This window comes from Schistocerca serialis, chromosome 9, assembly GCF_023864345.2.
Source record: "Schistocerca serialis cubense isolate TAMUIC-IGC-003099 chromosome 9, iqSchSeri2.2, whole genome shotgun sequence".
NCBI lineage: Eukaryota > Metazoa > Arthropoda > Insecta > Orthoptera > Acrididae > Schistocerca > Schistocerca serialis.
Genome location: NC_064646.1, coordinates 386,847,482 through 386,862,382, shown reverse-complemented (window position 1 = coordinate 386,862,382; position 14,901 = coordinate 386,847,482). Strand labels below are relative to the sequence as shown.

The 14,901-nt window shown below is 38.3% G+C and overlaps 1 protein-coding gene across 3 annotated transcripts in view; it reads left to right on the top strand.

Annotated features, from left to right (window-relative positions):
• The window catches only part of LOC126418649 (histone-lysine N-methyltransferase SETD1B), a 168,558-nt gene that overhangs the window by 102,448 nt on the left and 51,209 nt on the right, over positions 1 to 14,901 (top strand). For all 3 annotated transcript variants that reach the window (XM_050085523.1, XM_050085521.1, XM_050085522.1), the window contains 4 exons: positions 2,158 to 2,981; positions 4,116 to 4,245; positions 4,427 to 4,594; positions 9,777 to 9,887. In XM_050085523.1, the coding sequence (XP_049941480.1) occupies positions 2,158 to 2,981; positions 4,116 to 4,245; positions 4,427 to 4,594; positions 9,777 to 9,887 (1,233 nt within the window). The remainder of the gene's footprint in view (positions 1 to 2,157; positions 2,982 to 4,115; positions 4,246 to 4,426; positions 4,595 to 9,776; positions 9,888 to 14,901) is intronic.

Here is a 14,901-nt window from a genome sequence, read left to right as displayed (position 1 = left end):
ACTGTGGGTATGAAAACATAGAAACTACACTGCACCATGCACTCTTGAAACTTGGAATACCTTAACTGTGTGATTCACTTTATTTCCACCAAATTATGCCCTCTTCCGTGACTCCCTGTGCAGGCCTTTTGCCATTTCCAGTATCTGCTTGATTGTGTGTGGTGCATAGGTCTGATAATTGCTATGACTGCACCATTGAAGTATGAGCAGTTTTCTTTTCTTTGTCACAACTGTTACCTGAGACAGTGACATGCTGTCAAATGTGCTAATGTATGTGTGTGGTCACCTCTGTTGTAATTGGGTTCTGAAACACTGCTGCACAAATTAAGTAGTATAACGTAATTGAACACTGATTTACTGCAACACACATGTAAACCTTAAAATTCAGCTCAGGGCAGGCACATATGCGAATCAGTCAATGCAAAGAACTAAAAAGAACTAGATCCCATAAGAAAACACTCACTTCCAGGAGTAAACACCCGGCTATAGATTAAGTCTGTTACCAGTGTTGCTGCACTAAAGGCTGCAGTGCTTCCAATTCTCGTGGGCTGTTTACTGTAGGTGATGATTCCAGACTGACAGCTACTCTCAATGAACTTCACACGAATGTTGCTGCTGCCTTCCGAAGAACTGCCGTTATCTCGCTGCACTGTGACTAACATAGCCACAAAGATTAATGTACTTCGTCTGTGTGATTGGCTGAGGCCACCGGCAGTAGTCTGTGTCCCACTTGTTGGCCACCCAGGCGGAGCAATATCATTGTCTTGCCCAATTAGTGCACGTGACGAGTCGTGGCAAAATAGTGTGGCTGCTGTTGGCGACCTCTGTAGACAACTGCTGAAGTGCTTGCCACTCTCAGCCTCGACTAGATGCAGGCTGTGCTGATGTGGGACAGAAAAGTGGATTATATGTCAGGGATAGTGGTATGAAGCCCAACAGCATACCTTCGATTTGGACAAAATCTTAGTGCTATCTCTATTTGCCCATTTTGTGCTTGTCATGCTGACAGCTAGTTTATATTGGTGTGTGTGTGTGTGTGTGTGTGTGTGTGTGTGTGTGAGAGAGAGAGAGAGAGAGAGAGAGAGAGAGAGAGAGAGAGAGAGAGACTAAAACATTTTATTTAAAAAACATACATATTTTAGTTATTATCGCCCTCAATATACTCCCCCCCTCTATTCCTAAAAAGCTCTGTGTCTGTGTATGTGCGGATGGATATGTGTGTGTATGCGAGTGTATACCTGTCCTTTTTTCCCCCTAAGGTAAGTCTTTCCGCTCCAGGGATTGGAATGACTCCTTACCCTCTCCCTTAAAACCCACATCCTTTCGTCTTTCCCTCTCCTTCCCTCTTTCCTGATGAAGCAACCGTTGGTTGCGAAAGCTTGAATTTTGTGTGTATGTTTGTGTTTGTTTGTGTGTCTATCAACCTGCCAGCGCTTTCGTTTGGTAAGTCACATCTTCTTTGTATATATATATTTTGTAATGGCCTAGTCTATTCTCATGGTCATTCTTTATGGACAAAAAATAAGATAATGTTTCCACATTGAATACTGTGTCATTTTCTGAATAGTCTAGACTGTATTGTACCATTATCCACTTACATTGTTTCCTGTAAAACAAATTAGGAAAAGTTTCAGATCTTTAACACCAAAAGTAATGTTCATTGCATTTCTATTTTGTTCCTCTTTTTGTTGTTGTTGTTGTTGTTGATGATGATGATGATGATGATGATGATGATGATGATGTAGGATTCCCGCAGTGTTCCTACTCCCTGCACATTGTCACTGTATGCATTCCAGTACCGTCATAGCTTATTTGAACAGTTTGTTTCCATGGTAAGATTACTATAAATACGTGCTTATCAAGTGGAGTTGTTTTCCATAAATTTCCAGTACTCTGGAATATGTAATTCATTGTTGTAGCCATAATATTCTAAGAAATGTGTGCTTGTTCTGCTGTTTTACCTTTGTTGCCAGTGCAAGATTCTTTAAAGTCTCACTGTTCAATGAAAGGAAACTAGCGAAACTATGATAATTGTATGAATCCTTGAAAAAAAGTTACATTACATTGCTACTTTTGTGGTGACACAGCAGAGACAAGGCAAACAGGCTTGTAGTAGATTATAATAGTGAAATATCAGATTATTGTTAAATTTTTCAGAGACGAGCAGCCCGTGAACGTGAACAAGCAGAAACTACAGAACTGTTGGAGAGTGCACGAAGGCCGGTGCCACTTCCAGGCCAAGATGATCTGGGCAGTCTTATCAGCAGTAGTGAAGATGAGACTTTGACTGGTGGACCAGAAATTATTTCGAGTGTCATTACGGGTACATTAGATGAACGGTTGCATACGTCACTGTCAATGTTACCGGATCGTACTGCATGTCCTGACACGGAAGATAGGCGATCTACTCCACTACAGGACGAAAATGACGATCGCATGTCATTATCTAGCCTGAGTTCTGGAGATGAGAAGATAGAAGTCTCACAGCCGCAGCAACCTCAAGCGCTTCCACCTCCCCCTCCTCCAGTACCTGCATACCCACCGCCACCACCTTTCACACCAACACCAGCTGCGGCTCCTGCTCCTCCACCTCCTTACCCACCAGTTCCGACTGCATATCCACCCACACCTGCCTTTTTTACTGCTGCTCATCGAATAGCAGCACCACCTCCTCCTACAGTTGCAAGTTTTCCGCCTGCACCAGTATCAGTGACTACAGGAAATCCCTTTGTGGTGTGGGCCAAGCCCCCAGCTGGCCTGGGTGGCTTCCACTTCCCTCCTTTGTACCTGCCCCCTCCTGGATTTACAGCAGGTGCTCCATGCCCACCGACAGTTGCCGTTCCATTTCCAGCTGGAGCAACACTTGCGAGGCATGGTCCATATGGGTATCCCCCTGGGTATCCTGCTTTTCCTAGCAGGTTACCTCCAATGGCTAGTCATGTTCAGGTGGAAAGCTCAGATCCTCAAGCTCCTACTATCAAGTAAGTTGAGCATTTGTGTTTATTTTTTAAAAAAATGGTGCAGCTGGCATCTTTGTTACTAATCTCACTGTATAATAACCCCTCAAATCACTAAATTATTTGATAATTGTGTTTTATAGACCACAAATACATTGTAATGATGTGAGGGACATTGATAAATTTACAAAGGCTATTCAGTCATAGTTATTTTATATTTCTCTTCAGTTCTTTACACAAATAGCTGCATATTTGTATGGTTTCCTTGAAATTCATGTACAGCAAGGCTTAATCTCTGGTAAGGATTAAACTGAATATGTTGCTTAAGTTTAAGACTGATCATCCAGTTTCCATAGAATTCTTTTTACCCTTCATTCCTTCCTGAAGTTTCCATTTGCCTTCGTTGTTCTAAGCACATTTGCATAATTGTCTCATGAAGAATTATGCTCAGTTATACTGAGATGCTATAGAGTTCAAATGTAGTTCAAACAAGTGCTTATGTAAACACAACATAAAATCAAATCAATAGGTGAACAAATAATATGTGTACAATTAACATAACTTACTGGAAAGAGCAAGTAATGGAACAAATTTGGAGATAGCTTCTGTGAAAGACTAAAGAAAGTTTCTGTTCTGTAGTCTGAAATTATAGGTTTTTTTGTAATTTTTTTTTTTTAAATAGATTCTTGTATGTATGTATCACACAAAAATTGCGCACATGTGTATCAATTCTCAAGTTTTTTTTAGCGGGTCATGCCATCTACTTCTTCTGTGGTCAAAATACAAGAGGAGTAACACATTGAAATGATTATTATATAATTACATTCTCTGTTTGAAGTGGTATTCATATCACTTTCATTTCAAAAAGGCGATTCTAACTGCAATTCATGTCACTTTTATTTCAAAGACCACTGTTTTTTCATGTATTTCCAACAGTTCAGATTTTAAACAGTAAATAAATAAATAAATTGCAATTCAGAGAATCAAAACTTTCAGATTAATTTTCAGTCAGGAACTCCCACTTTTGATTCATGTGTAAATGACCTGTTGTTTTTTTGAAATGTTTCAGTACAAGTGTGTTGCATATTTGTTTCCTTATTTTGTTTTCAAACTTGTTTGTAATTATGTTTGGAGATAACGTTTTGCGTCTACTTACAGTGCAGTTCTAGAGAGGGTTATTGCTGAACTAAAACAGATTTTAAAGCGTGATTTTGACAAGAAAATGGTCGAGAACACTGCATTCAAATCATTTGAAAGCTGGTGGGATGAACATGAAAGGAAATCTAAGGTTAGTTGGGTCCAAGAGTTGTGATTTAAATTAAATTTATTGGAAAATATAACTGTGAGTTGATGTGGAGAATATACTTAAAATGTAAAAACACTGATTTTTGTCCAGAGTTCTTTGTGCATAACCACTCTGGAGGCAACCATAACAAGCATTTTTAAAACTTCTGTTTATCCATTTGCAGGTCCAGACAAACCAGCTGGATACAAGGGATAATGCAGCAGAGACTGTCTCTGAGAAACTCAACTCATTTCTGGATACTGGCCGTGAAAGTTTGGGCCTTGATGTGGGATTAGGGGGCTTCAGTGGTTTGGGTTTTCGAGCTTCCATACCAAAACTGCCATCTTTCCGGGTAAGTACAACAAAATTATATTTAAACCGTTTGCTATGTTGTTAACTATCTCCAGCCACTTCTCAGTTCTTTATGTGCGTACTGCAAGATGCACCCTTGTTCAATGCAAATAAATGCAAGTATTTTTTCCATTTGTCATTAAAGAAATGATAACTTAATGAATGTCTTTTTTTATTATTCATTGTGCCCAATTGAGGAGCACATTTGAACTTGGAGTCATTCTGTTTACTATACAAGGTATCACATTTTCCAAATACTCTGTAAAGCTCAGCTCTGTATCTCATGGGTATGACTTGCAGTAAACCACAGGTTCTCAGATTTGTTTTGCATGCTTTGGTTTGTGCATATTGCACAATGTGTGTATGATTTTTTTTATTAATTTTTTTTTATTTTTATTTTTTTTTTTTTTTATTTATTTTTTATTTGGGGGGGGGGGGGGGGGAGCTGGAAGGTATTGGCCCATGTTCCTCAGCGATTCTCCATTTTCTCAACACAATACACAACGCGTAATTCTTCATGCCTTATTACAGTGAGAAAATCTTCGCACAATGGAATCACAAAAGAGAAAAGTGTCATCCCATGTCAGTTCAACCAGGGGCTCCAGCTCATAGTCTCAGATTTGATTGAAATTCAGTACACTAATTCTACCATGTGTGGAACACTCGTGGCAAAGTATTAGCTTCCCGTGCCAATTAGTTCCAGAATTATGACTTGTGAAAGAAGGTAGCATGAGCCGGATATTGCAACCCGCATCTGGCAATCTATCTTCAGACCCAACTTCAGGTCTTAATAACTTTGGAACTATTCCACACAGTACAGTGAAATTTTTACAACCCAGTAACATCCATTTAGAGAACACACTCCACGAACCAAAACACCAACAACATATTTCTGAGGGAAAATAAAAAATTCCTAAATGTGACTAAAAAAATGTAATACGTTAAAAAGTACATATTGTAGGTGCCCTCTATGCCAAATATAATTCACTCGAAAAGGGTATACATTTTTTTTGTGGTAAACTTAATGTGGCCTAAACACACACAGAACTCATGATGCCCATATAAGTCACAAAAACTAAGTTACATGCACACGAAAATACAAAAATTTGAAAAATTACCTGAAAAACATGGATTTTCTAAGTGTGGTAGCACAAAAGGGACAAGTGGTATCCAAGCCAAATTTCACTCACTGCATGAGTAGACCATAATGATATATATCTCAAAATTTCAGCATGTTATTGCAAGACATTTGTGTACAATGGAAGTTGACAGATGCATTTGGTGATGTGGCCATTGTTCCACAACACAATTTTGTAAAAACATATCGTAAACTGTTCTGTCTCGACCTATCCTCTCCCACAACTGTTTAATCACTAAGCAACAACATATAGACAGATTGATACAAACTATCATTAATGTTTACTGCACCTGAACTGCTAAAAGCCAGTCGATTGTGCTTCGAACGGAAGTTCTCCCACACTTTAGCTACTGTACTCTGTATATTGAGTGACAAATTGTACTGTCTTTCTGACACTGTGGTAGGGACTGGAACTGTCATAAGAATATGTTCAGAAAGAATCCAACACCTTTCTGCCAAACGTGGCCAATGAAATGATCTTGCTGGTCCTGCTGGTGCCATGAAGTTCACAAACACATCAGCTTCTGCTTCATAGCACTCTGCAACACATCCTAAGTACCATTTGTCATCATAAACAGCAATAACATAGCAACCTGGTTGTATGTCGCTGCTTTTGCTTCTGAATCCTGAGTCAGACACACTGTGAAGACACATGTTGTACATGAACCTATAGTTATAACCGGACAGTCTGCTCATCTGCACATTGTCAGAGTCCACTGGAGAGAAGTGATGATGGCTCCTTGTGCCTGCAACAGTTTTATCATGTTCTAGTCTGCTTTTTAGCAACTCTTCGACTGATTTCACATCTTTCGAAACATAGAATGATTGTATGCCAGAGATACTTTTCTGTACCCAGGTAAATAATTGAAGAGGTGTTAGAATGTGACCTTCTGTAGGGTGCTGCAAACTAGCTCATGATGCCATGCGTTTAATGGTAGCACCAGTACCATCACATACATTTTTACCATGACTTGTTGCGAAAAAATTCCATTCTGCGTGAATCTGAAAATCATGGTAATGCATGCATAAATTTTTGAGATTTTAACATGTTTTGTACTGACTAGCTGCCCCATCACTGAAGTATTTCGCAAAATGTATGCGAGGCAGCTTGTTTTTCACATATGCCATGACAGTGCGAATGTGGGCATGAACTGCAATGGCATCAAGAATTAAACAGTCACTAAGAATGCACAGGTTCATGACAGACACATCACCTGATTCACCTTTATAGTAAATCGCAAATGGGTGGAGAGTTGCTTGACTGTTGTCCCAATGATATCCTTGGATGGCATCTTGAACTATGAATTCATAATTTTCAGAAAAGTCTAGTATTACTATAATTTCATCTTGTTTCAAATTATCCTTACAAATCTGGAGATAAGCCGATTGTGCTATTGCTGTGAAGCTGTGTGTGGTCAGTTTGTCCGTTATTTGGACAACACATTTCAACAAAATCTTCCACTGCACTTTGCTTTGTTTCAAGACTTGTGCGATGCATGTGTGTCCATTGTTTATAAGAAACAAGTTCATAGTCATCCATAAGGAGTTCACCATACAATTTGTTATTCATGTGTTCTGCAAGATTTGCCTTACCAGGACACTTTTTGCACCTGTGTATCATGCACTGGTAGGAACTGATGTCACACACTAACAGCTTCATTGCACCATTGTAATGCAGACCAGAATCCTTTATAGCAGCAAACATCAGCTTAGCATTTTGATGGGTCTCACATACACAAACATTGTGTGTGCCCCTTGCACTTGCAGGCACAACCCATTTTGGCTGAAAATTGAAAAATGATGATAAACGTACTTTGGTATTGGGATACTTTTCCTTGAATTCTACACATAGTTGTGATATGCTGCATAGCAACAGTCTTTTTTGTGTCTGTACATGTACATTTCCCATTTTCACCGTTACATAGTCTTTTTTTCGACGCATTATTCGGCTGTAGTTATTATTTTCATAAAACTCCGAACTAGCACCTTTTTCTGAACTTGATTGCTTACCGTGAGCCTGCTGAAGTTGTGGAAGCACTCCCTGGATTGCTTTACCATATATGTAGAAACATTGAATTCCTTTGCAGTGTAGTCAATAGACCAGCTGGAAGGTGCAAGGATAAGAATAGCTACTTTTTTCTGGCGTGTGGATACGGCACATTTTTCTTTCAAATCATGCACAATTTTGTCCAAATCAGAGCATTTCTGGCATGATTTCTGTTGCTTTGGAGCAGATAGCTCTTCCTCTTCCACCATTAGTGTGTCGACTATTTTGTGTTTTAATTCCATTTGAGCTTCTTGTAGTTTTCTTCTACTATAGCTGGGCCTGTCTCTTTTCGCAACTTTGTGTGACTTCATGGGAGACAAAGCAAGAGCAGTCACTGAAGTATTTAATTGCTCATCCGCTGTGGTTGTAGGTGGCTGATACTCTTCGTCACTGTCATGTAAATTATCAGAATATTCTTCATTTTTTAGCAGTGTAACACACCTGGAACATAACTTTTGTCCTTGTTTCATGTTAAGTCCCATGCTCTGATTCACTTTCAACACTGATTTTATCAATTTCTATGAGGCTACACTTCACTGTCTTCATATGAATCCGAAATGGATCAAAACAACTTCTTTGTAGGAAAGAATACATATCCAGAAACACTTTCATATGATGATAACAAACACTAAAGTTTCCTGTAACTGTACTTCTTGTGTCCACAGGGTGTATCCCAGATCTCCATAGCAGTAAATCTTGGTCCGATTCATCCAGATCATACAGTACAAAGCGAATCCACATTTTGTTCCGTATGTTGTTTTATGACATTCAGATGCTTGTGCTCTACCAATACTGCAACTTGTTTGAACAAAAGCACCACTAGTACACTCTTATGCCTCCATACTGACTTTCCGCAACAGTACTGACCAATCTGAACTAGAATCTTAAAAACATGAGTAACCTGTAATTGTTGCTTGTTTCCTTTTTTGTTCCTGCCTAACAATGACTCTTTCTGTCCCTGAAAACTACCATTGTTTAACTTTCTGTTGCCTAATGGTTCCCAACAAACAATTGCTGCAGCTTTATCTGAAACAAGCTGTTTGCATCATCACTATTACTTGCTAAATCGTGTTAAAAGAAACGTAACCAAATACATCTCAGTCAACTTTTATTGTACACAAATGCCTTGCAATGACAAGTTGAAGGTTTGCCACATATTATATTGTGCTCTACTTATTCAGTGTTTGAAATTTGGCTTGGATATCACTTGTCCCTTTTGTGCCACCACACTTAGAAAATCCATGTTTTTCAGGTAATTTTTCAAATTTTTGTGTTTTCGTGTGCTTGTAACTCTGTTTATGTGACTGATATGGGCAAGATGAGTTTTGTGTGTTTTTAGGCCACATTAAGCTTACCACAAAAAAATTTATACCCTTTTTGAGTGAATTATATTTGGCATATAGGGCACCTACAATATGTACCTTTTAACATATTATATTTTTTAAATCACCTTTTGGAATTTTTTATTTTCCCTCAGAAATATGTTGTTGGTGTTTTGATTCATAGAGTGTGTTCTTTAAGTTGATGTTACTGGGTTGTAAAAATGTCACTGTACTGTGTGGAATAGTTCCAAAGTTATTAAGACCTGAAGTTGGGTCTGAAGATAGATTGCCAGATGCGGGTTGCAATTTCCGGGTCACTCCACCTTTCACAAGCCACAATTCTGGAACTAATTGGCAGGGGAACTTAAAATTTTGTACATAAGTGTTCCACACTTGGTAGCATTGATGTGCTAAATTTCAGCCAAATCTGAGACTATCAGCTGGAACATTTTCTCAAATTGGTTGAATTGACATTGAATCACCCAAAAGGCTTCTCTGTGTGGGTGTTGATAACTTTAATACTGAATGACTAGGAAAACTTTGTTGGCCTTGCTTCTGGAATGCTAAAAATACGTATATTGACAGCATGGAGAGTAATAGTAGGGTTTAAAATACATCATTTCACTGAGTTCCATTCTTTTTTGATGATATACTACATTTAACATATGATTTTCAGCGTAAAGTTAAACCTCCGTCACCATCACCAATGGAAGAAGAAGAGAGGAGGCAGGAATTGGTTGAGAGTGACCAAGATGAAATTGTTCAGCCTTCAGATACAGAAACACAGGTAAATTCTTTCTTTTCCTTTCCCTATCACTTTTGAAGAATTTTACAAGGAAATAAACAAACTACGGTTTACACATCAATAAAGTCTTGTAAAAAAATACTGCTTACCTATGCACATTGAAAATTTGCTGAAGTCATTTAAACTCTAAACACTCGTTGTTAAGCTTTGTTGTTGTTGTTGTTGTTGTTGTGGTCTTCAGTCCTGAGACTGGTTTGATGCAGCTCTCCATGCTACTCTATCCTGTGCAAGCTTCTTCATCTCCCAGTACCTACTGCAACCTACATCCTTCTGAATCTGCTTAGTGTATTCATCTCTTGGTCTCCCTCTACGATTTTTACCCTCCATGCTGCCCTCCAATGCTAAATTTGTGATCCCTTGATGCCTCAAATCATGTCCTACCAACCGATCCCTTCTTCTAGTCAAGTTGTGCCACAAACTTCTCTTCTCCCCAATCCTATTCAATACCTCCTCATTAGTTAAGTGATCTACCCACCTTATCTTCAGCATTCTTCTGTAGCACCACATTTCGAAAGCTTCTATTCTCTTCTTGTCCAAACTGGTTATCGTCCATGTATCACTTCCACACATGGCTACACTCCATACAAATACTTTCAGAAACGACTTCCTGACACTTAAATCTATACTCGATGTTAACAAATTTCTCTTCTTCAGAAACGATTTCCTTGCCATTGCCAGTCTACATTTTATATCCTCTCTACTTCGACCATCATCAGTTATTTTACTCCCTAAATAGCAAAACTCCTTTACTACTTTAAGTGTCTCATTTCCTAATCTAATCCCCTCAGCATCACCCGATTTAATTTGACTACATTCCATTATCCTCGTTTTGCTTTTGTTGATGTTCATCTTATATCCTCCTTTCAAGACACTGTCCATTCCGTTCAACTGCTCTTCCAAGTCCTTTACTGTCTCTGACAGAATTACAATGTCATCGGCGAACCTCAAAGTTTTTATTTCTTCTCCATGAATTTTAATAAGTACTCCGAATTTTTCTTTTGTTTCCTTTACTGCTCGCTCAATATACAGATTGAATAACATCGGGGAGAGGCTACAACCCTGTCTCACTCCTTTCCCAACCACTGCTTCCCTTTCATGCCCCTCGACTCTTATAACTGCCACCTGGTTTCTGTACAATTTGTAAATAGCCTTTCGCTCCCTGTATTTTACCCCTGCCACCTTCAGAATTTGAAAGAGAGTATTCCAGTTAACGTTGTCAAAAGCTTTCTCTAAGTCTACAAATGCTAGAAACGTAGGTTTGCCTTTTCTTAATCTTTCTTCTAAGATAAGTCGTAAGGTTAGTATTGCCTCACATGTTCCAACATTTCTACGGAATCCAAACTGATCTTCCCCGAGGTCCGCTTCTACCAGTTTTTCCATTCGTCTGTAAAGAATTCGCGTTAGTATTTTGCAGCTGTGACTTATTAAACTGATAGTTCGGTAATTTTCACATCTGTCAACACCTGCTTTCTTTGGGATTGGAATTATTATATTCTTCTTGAAGTCTGTGGGTATTTCGCCTGTCTCATACATCTTGCTCACCAGATGATAGAGTTTTGTCATGACTGGCTCTTCCAAGGCCATCAGTAGTTCTAATGGAATGTTGTCTACTCCCGGGGCCTTGTTTCGACTCAGGTCTTTCAGTGCTCTGTCAAACTCTTCACGCAGTATCTTATCTCCCATTTCATCTTCATCTACATCCTCTTCCATTTCCATAATATTGTCCTCAAGTACATCGCCCTTGTATAAACCCTCTATATACTCCTTCCACCTTTCTGCCTTCCCTTCTTTGCTTAGAACTGGGTTGCCATCTGAGCTCTTGATTTCATACAAGTGGTTCTCTTCTCTCCAAAGGTCTCTTTAATTCTCCTGTAGGCAGTATCTATCTTACCGCTAGTGAGACAAGCCTCTACATCCTTACATTTGTCCTCTAGGCATCCCTGCTTAGCCATTTTGCACTTCCTTTCGATCTCATTTTTGAGACGTTTGTATTCCTTTTTGCCTGCTTCATTTACTGCATTTTTATATTTTCTCCTGTCATCAATTAAATTCAATATTTCTTCTGTTACCCAAGGATTTCTATTAGCCCTCGTCTTTTTACCTACTTGATCCTCTGCTGCCTTCACTATTTCATCCCTCAAAGTTACCCATTCTTCTTCTACTGTATTTCTTTCCCCCATTCCTGTCAATTGTTCCCTTATGCTCTCCCTGAAACTCTGTACAACCTCTGGTTCTTTCAGTTTATCCAGGTCCCATCTCCTTAAATTCCCACCTTTTTGCAGTTTCTTCAATTTTAATCTGCAATTCATAACCAATAGATTGTGGTCAGAGTCCACATCTGCCCCTGGAAATGTCTTACAATTTAAAACCTAGTTCCTAAATCTCTGTCTTACCATTATGTAATCTATCTGATACCTTCTAGTAACTCCAGGATTCTTCCATGTATACAACCTTCTTTTATGATTCTTGAACCAAGTGTTAGCTATGATTAAGTTATGCTCTGTGCAAAATTCTACAAGGCGGCTTCCTCTTTCATTTCTTCCCCCCAATCCATATTCACCTACTATGTTTCCTTCTCTCCCTTTTCCTACTGACGAATTCCAGTCACCCATGACTATTAAATTTTCGTCTCCCTTCACTACCTGAATAATTTCTTTTATCTCGTCATACATGTCATCAATTTCTTCATCATCTGCAGAGCTAGTTGGCATATAAACTTGTACTACTGTAGTAGGCATGGGCTTTGTGTCTATCTTGGCCACAATAATGCGTTCACTATGCTGTTTGCAGTAGCTAACCCGCACTCCTATTTTTTTATTCATTATTAAACCTACTCCTGCATTACCCCTATGTGACTTTGTATTTATAACCCTGTAATCACCTGACCAAAAGTCTTGTTCCTCCTGCCACCGAACTTCACTAATTCCCACTATATCCAACTTTAACCTATCCATTTCCCTTTTTAAATTTTCTAACCTACCTGCCCGATTAAGGGATCTGACATTCCACGCTCCGATCCGTAGAATGCCAGTTTTCTTTCTCCTGATAACGACGTCCTCTTGAGTAGTCCCCGCCCGGAGATCCGAATGGGGGACTATTTTACCTCCAGAATATTTTACCCAAGAGGACGCCATCATCATTTAATCATACAGTAAAGCTTTAAGGGAAAAAATTGAATAAATTGTTTAATTTTTTTAATTATCTTTTTAATTTTCTTTTATTGCATTGTGCATGCATTCTGGATGACTTACTCTTCTTTTTGACAAAGGAACGTGGCACTGCTCTTGTATTCAGCAGCAATGGGTTTCAGATTCTCTTTGTGGCATCCATATTTCATTTCTCTTTTCCGTGTGGCCTTTTTTCGCATTTCTTAGATCACATCAAGTTACTGCCCGGATGTTTCTTTCCTTTCCCCTCTCCTGATGAGAGTTCATAAAAAGCATGATATTCTTGCTTTATTTTAAATATTTTTTTGTTGGGTTCTATACAAATCAGTGTAGTAATTTGGATTCACGCGTAGTTTATATAAAGAAAATGTTGAACACACATTGCTACTTACCACTCTGTGAATGTATTGTTTACCACATGAATTTATGGGAGTAGGGTGGTTCTAGCACACTTTATTGAGCAACATTTCAATATTTTCTCAGTTCGCTGAAAGATAAAACTATCCTAATACAGTTAAAATTATTGTTAAACACTGGGAACTGCAGGTTGGAATATCAGCAGTAAAAGGAATGGTATTTACTGTAAAGATAGCGCATTAAATTGCAGACAAGCACAACGAAAAGACAGTTACACATTACCTTTTTGCCAGAGCCTACATTATAAAAGGAAACACACATTCACACAAGCAAGCACACCTCATCCGCACATGACCGCCATCTGTGGCAGTTCAGACAGGAATGCAAAGGCTTTGGCCAAAAGCTAATCCGTAAGTGTCTTTTTGTTGTGCCTGTCTGCAACTGAATGTGTGATCTTTACGGTAAGTAGCAAGTATCTTTTCATTTTATTGTTCAAGTATTGTTAAATATACAGAGAGACAGGTGGACTGATTAGTACTTCCCTTCAGTAAACACAGCTCCCATTAGACCCAATGGACAGACAGAAACATGCACACGCACGCCTAGACCTACCCCCCCAACACACACACACACACACACACACACACACACACACACACACAATAATTGGAGAAAATAACATTCTGTTGATGAAGAAAAGTGAGTGACGTATTATGCACAGATTCCATAACTGTATAATCTGAAGATGACCAATGTATGACCAAAAACAATTATGCTTATTATAATATTATATGTATTTAAAATAAAAAGAATAAAAACGATTAATATATTTTTTGCAGATTAATATTGGTTGTACTGTGAGTTTGATCTTTTAAATTACTGAATCTTTTGTACACTAATGATCTACATTATATGCGTTTCATCTGTTTGATATCAAAAGTCTGCATACCAAAACATTTTGAGGTAATTAAGATATAAACAACAAGGGAAGAGAAAGTGTTCTAATGGTAAACAGAAAAGTTATCACAGACTTTGCCACTATGAATAATAAAGTGATGCAATTATTACTCTAACATTTGATACTAAACTAATGTCAGTACCTATCACATAGTCACATTCCCATTTTGTTAGTATATTATTAAAAATTTGAAGGATTTGGTGAATAAATTGACAACATTATGAATTACATAAAAGTGTGTGAACATTTAAAATCTGGAAAACTTTCATTATGGAAGAGGAAAAAAGGGAAATTATTGCATGCATAGAGTATGGGTCAGAAAATAATCTCAGTGTTTTGTGGAAGGTCTCACTGAGCCAAGAATAAACAACAAAAAATAACTTTTTTTCATGAGGAGAAAATATAAAAACTACAAGCAATATGTGCTGCTTAGAAAAAGGTCAGTAAGTAGTTCAAGAAGATGAGATCAAAATAACTGACATAAAGATGAAAAATAGTTAAAAAAAGTGTGATG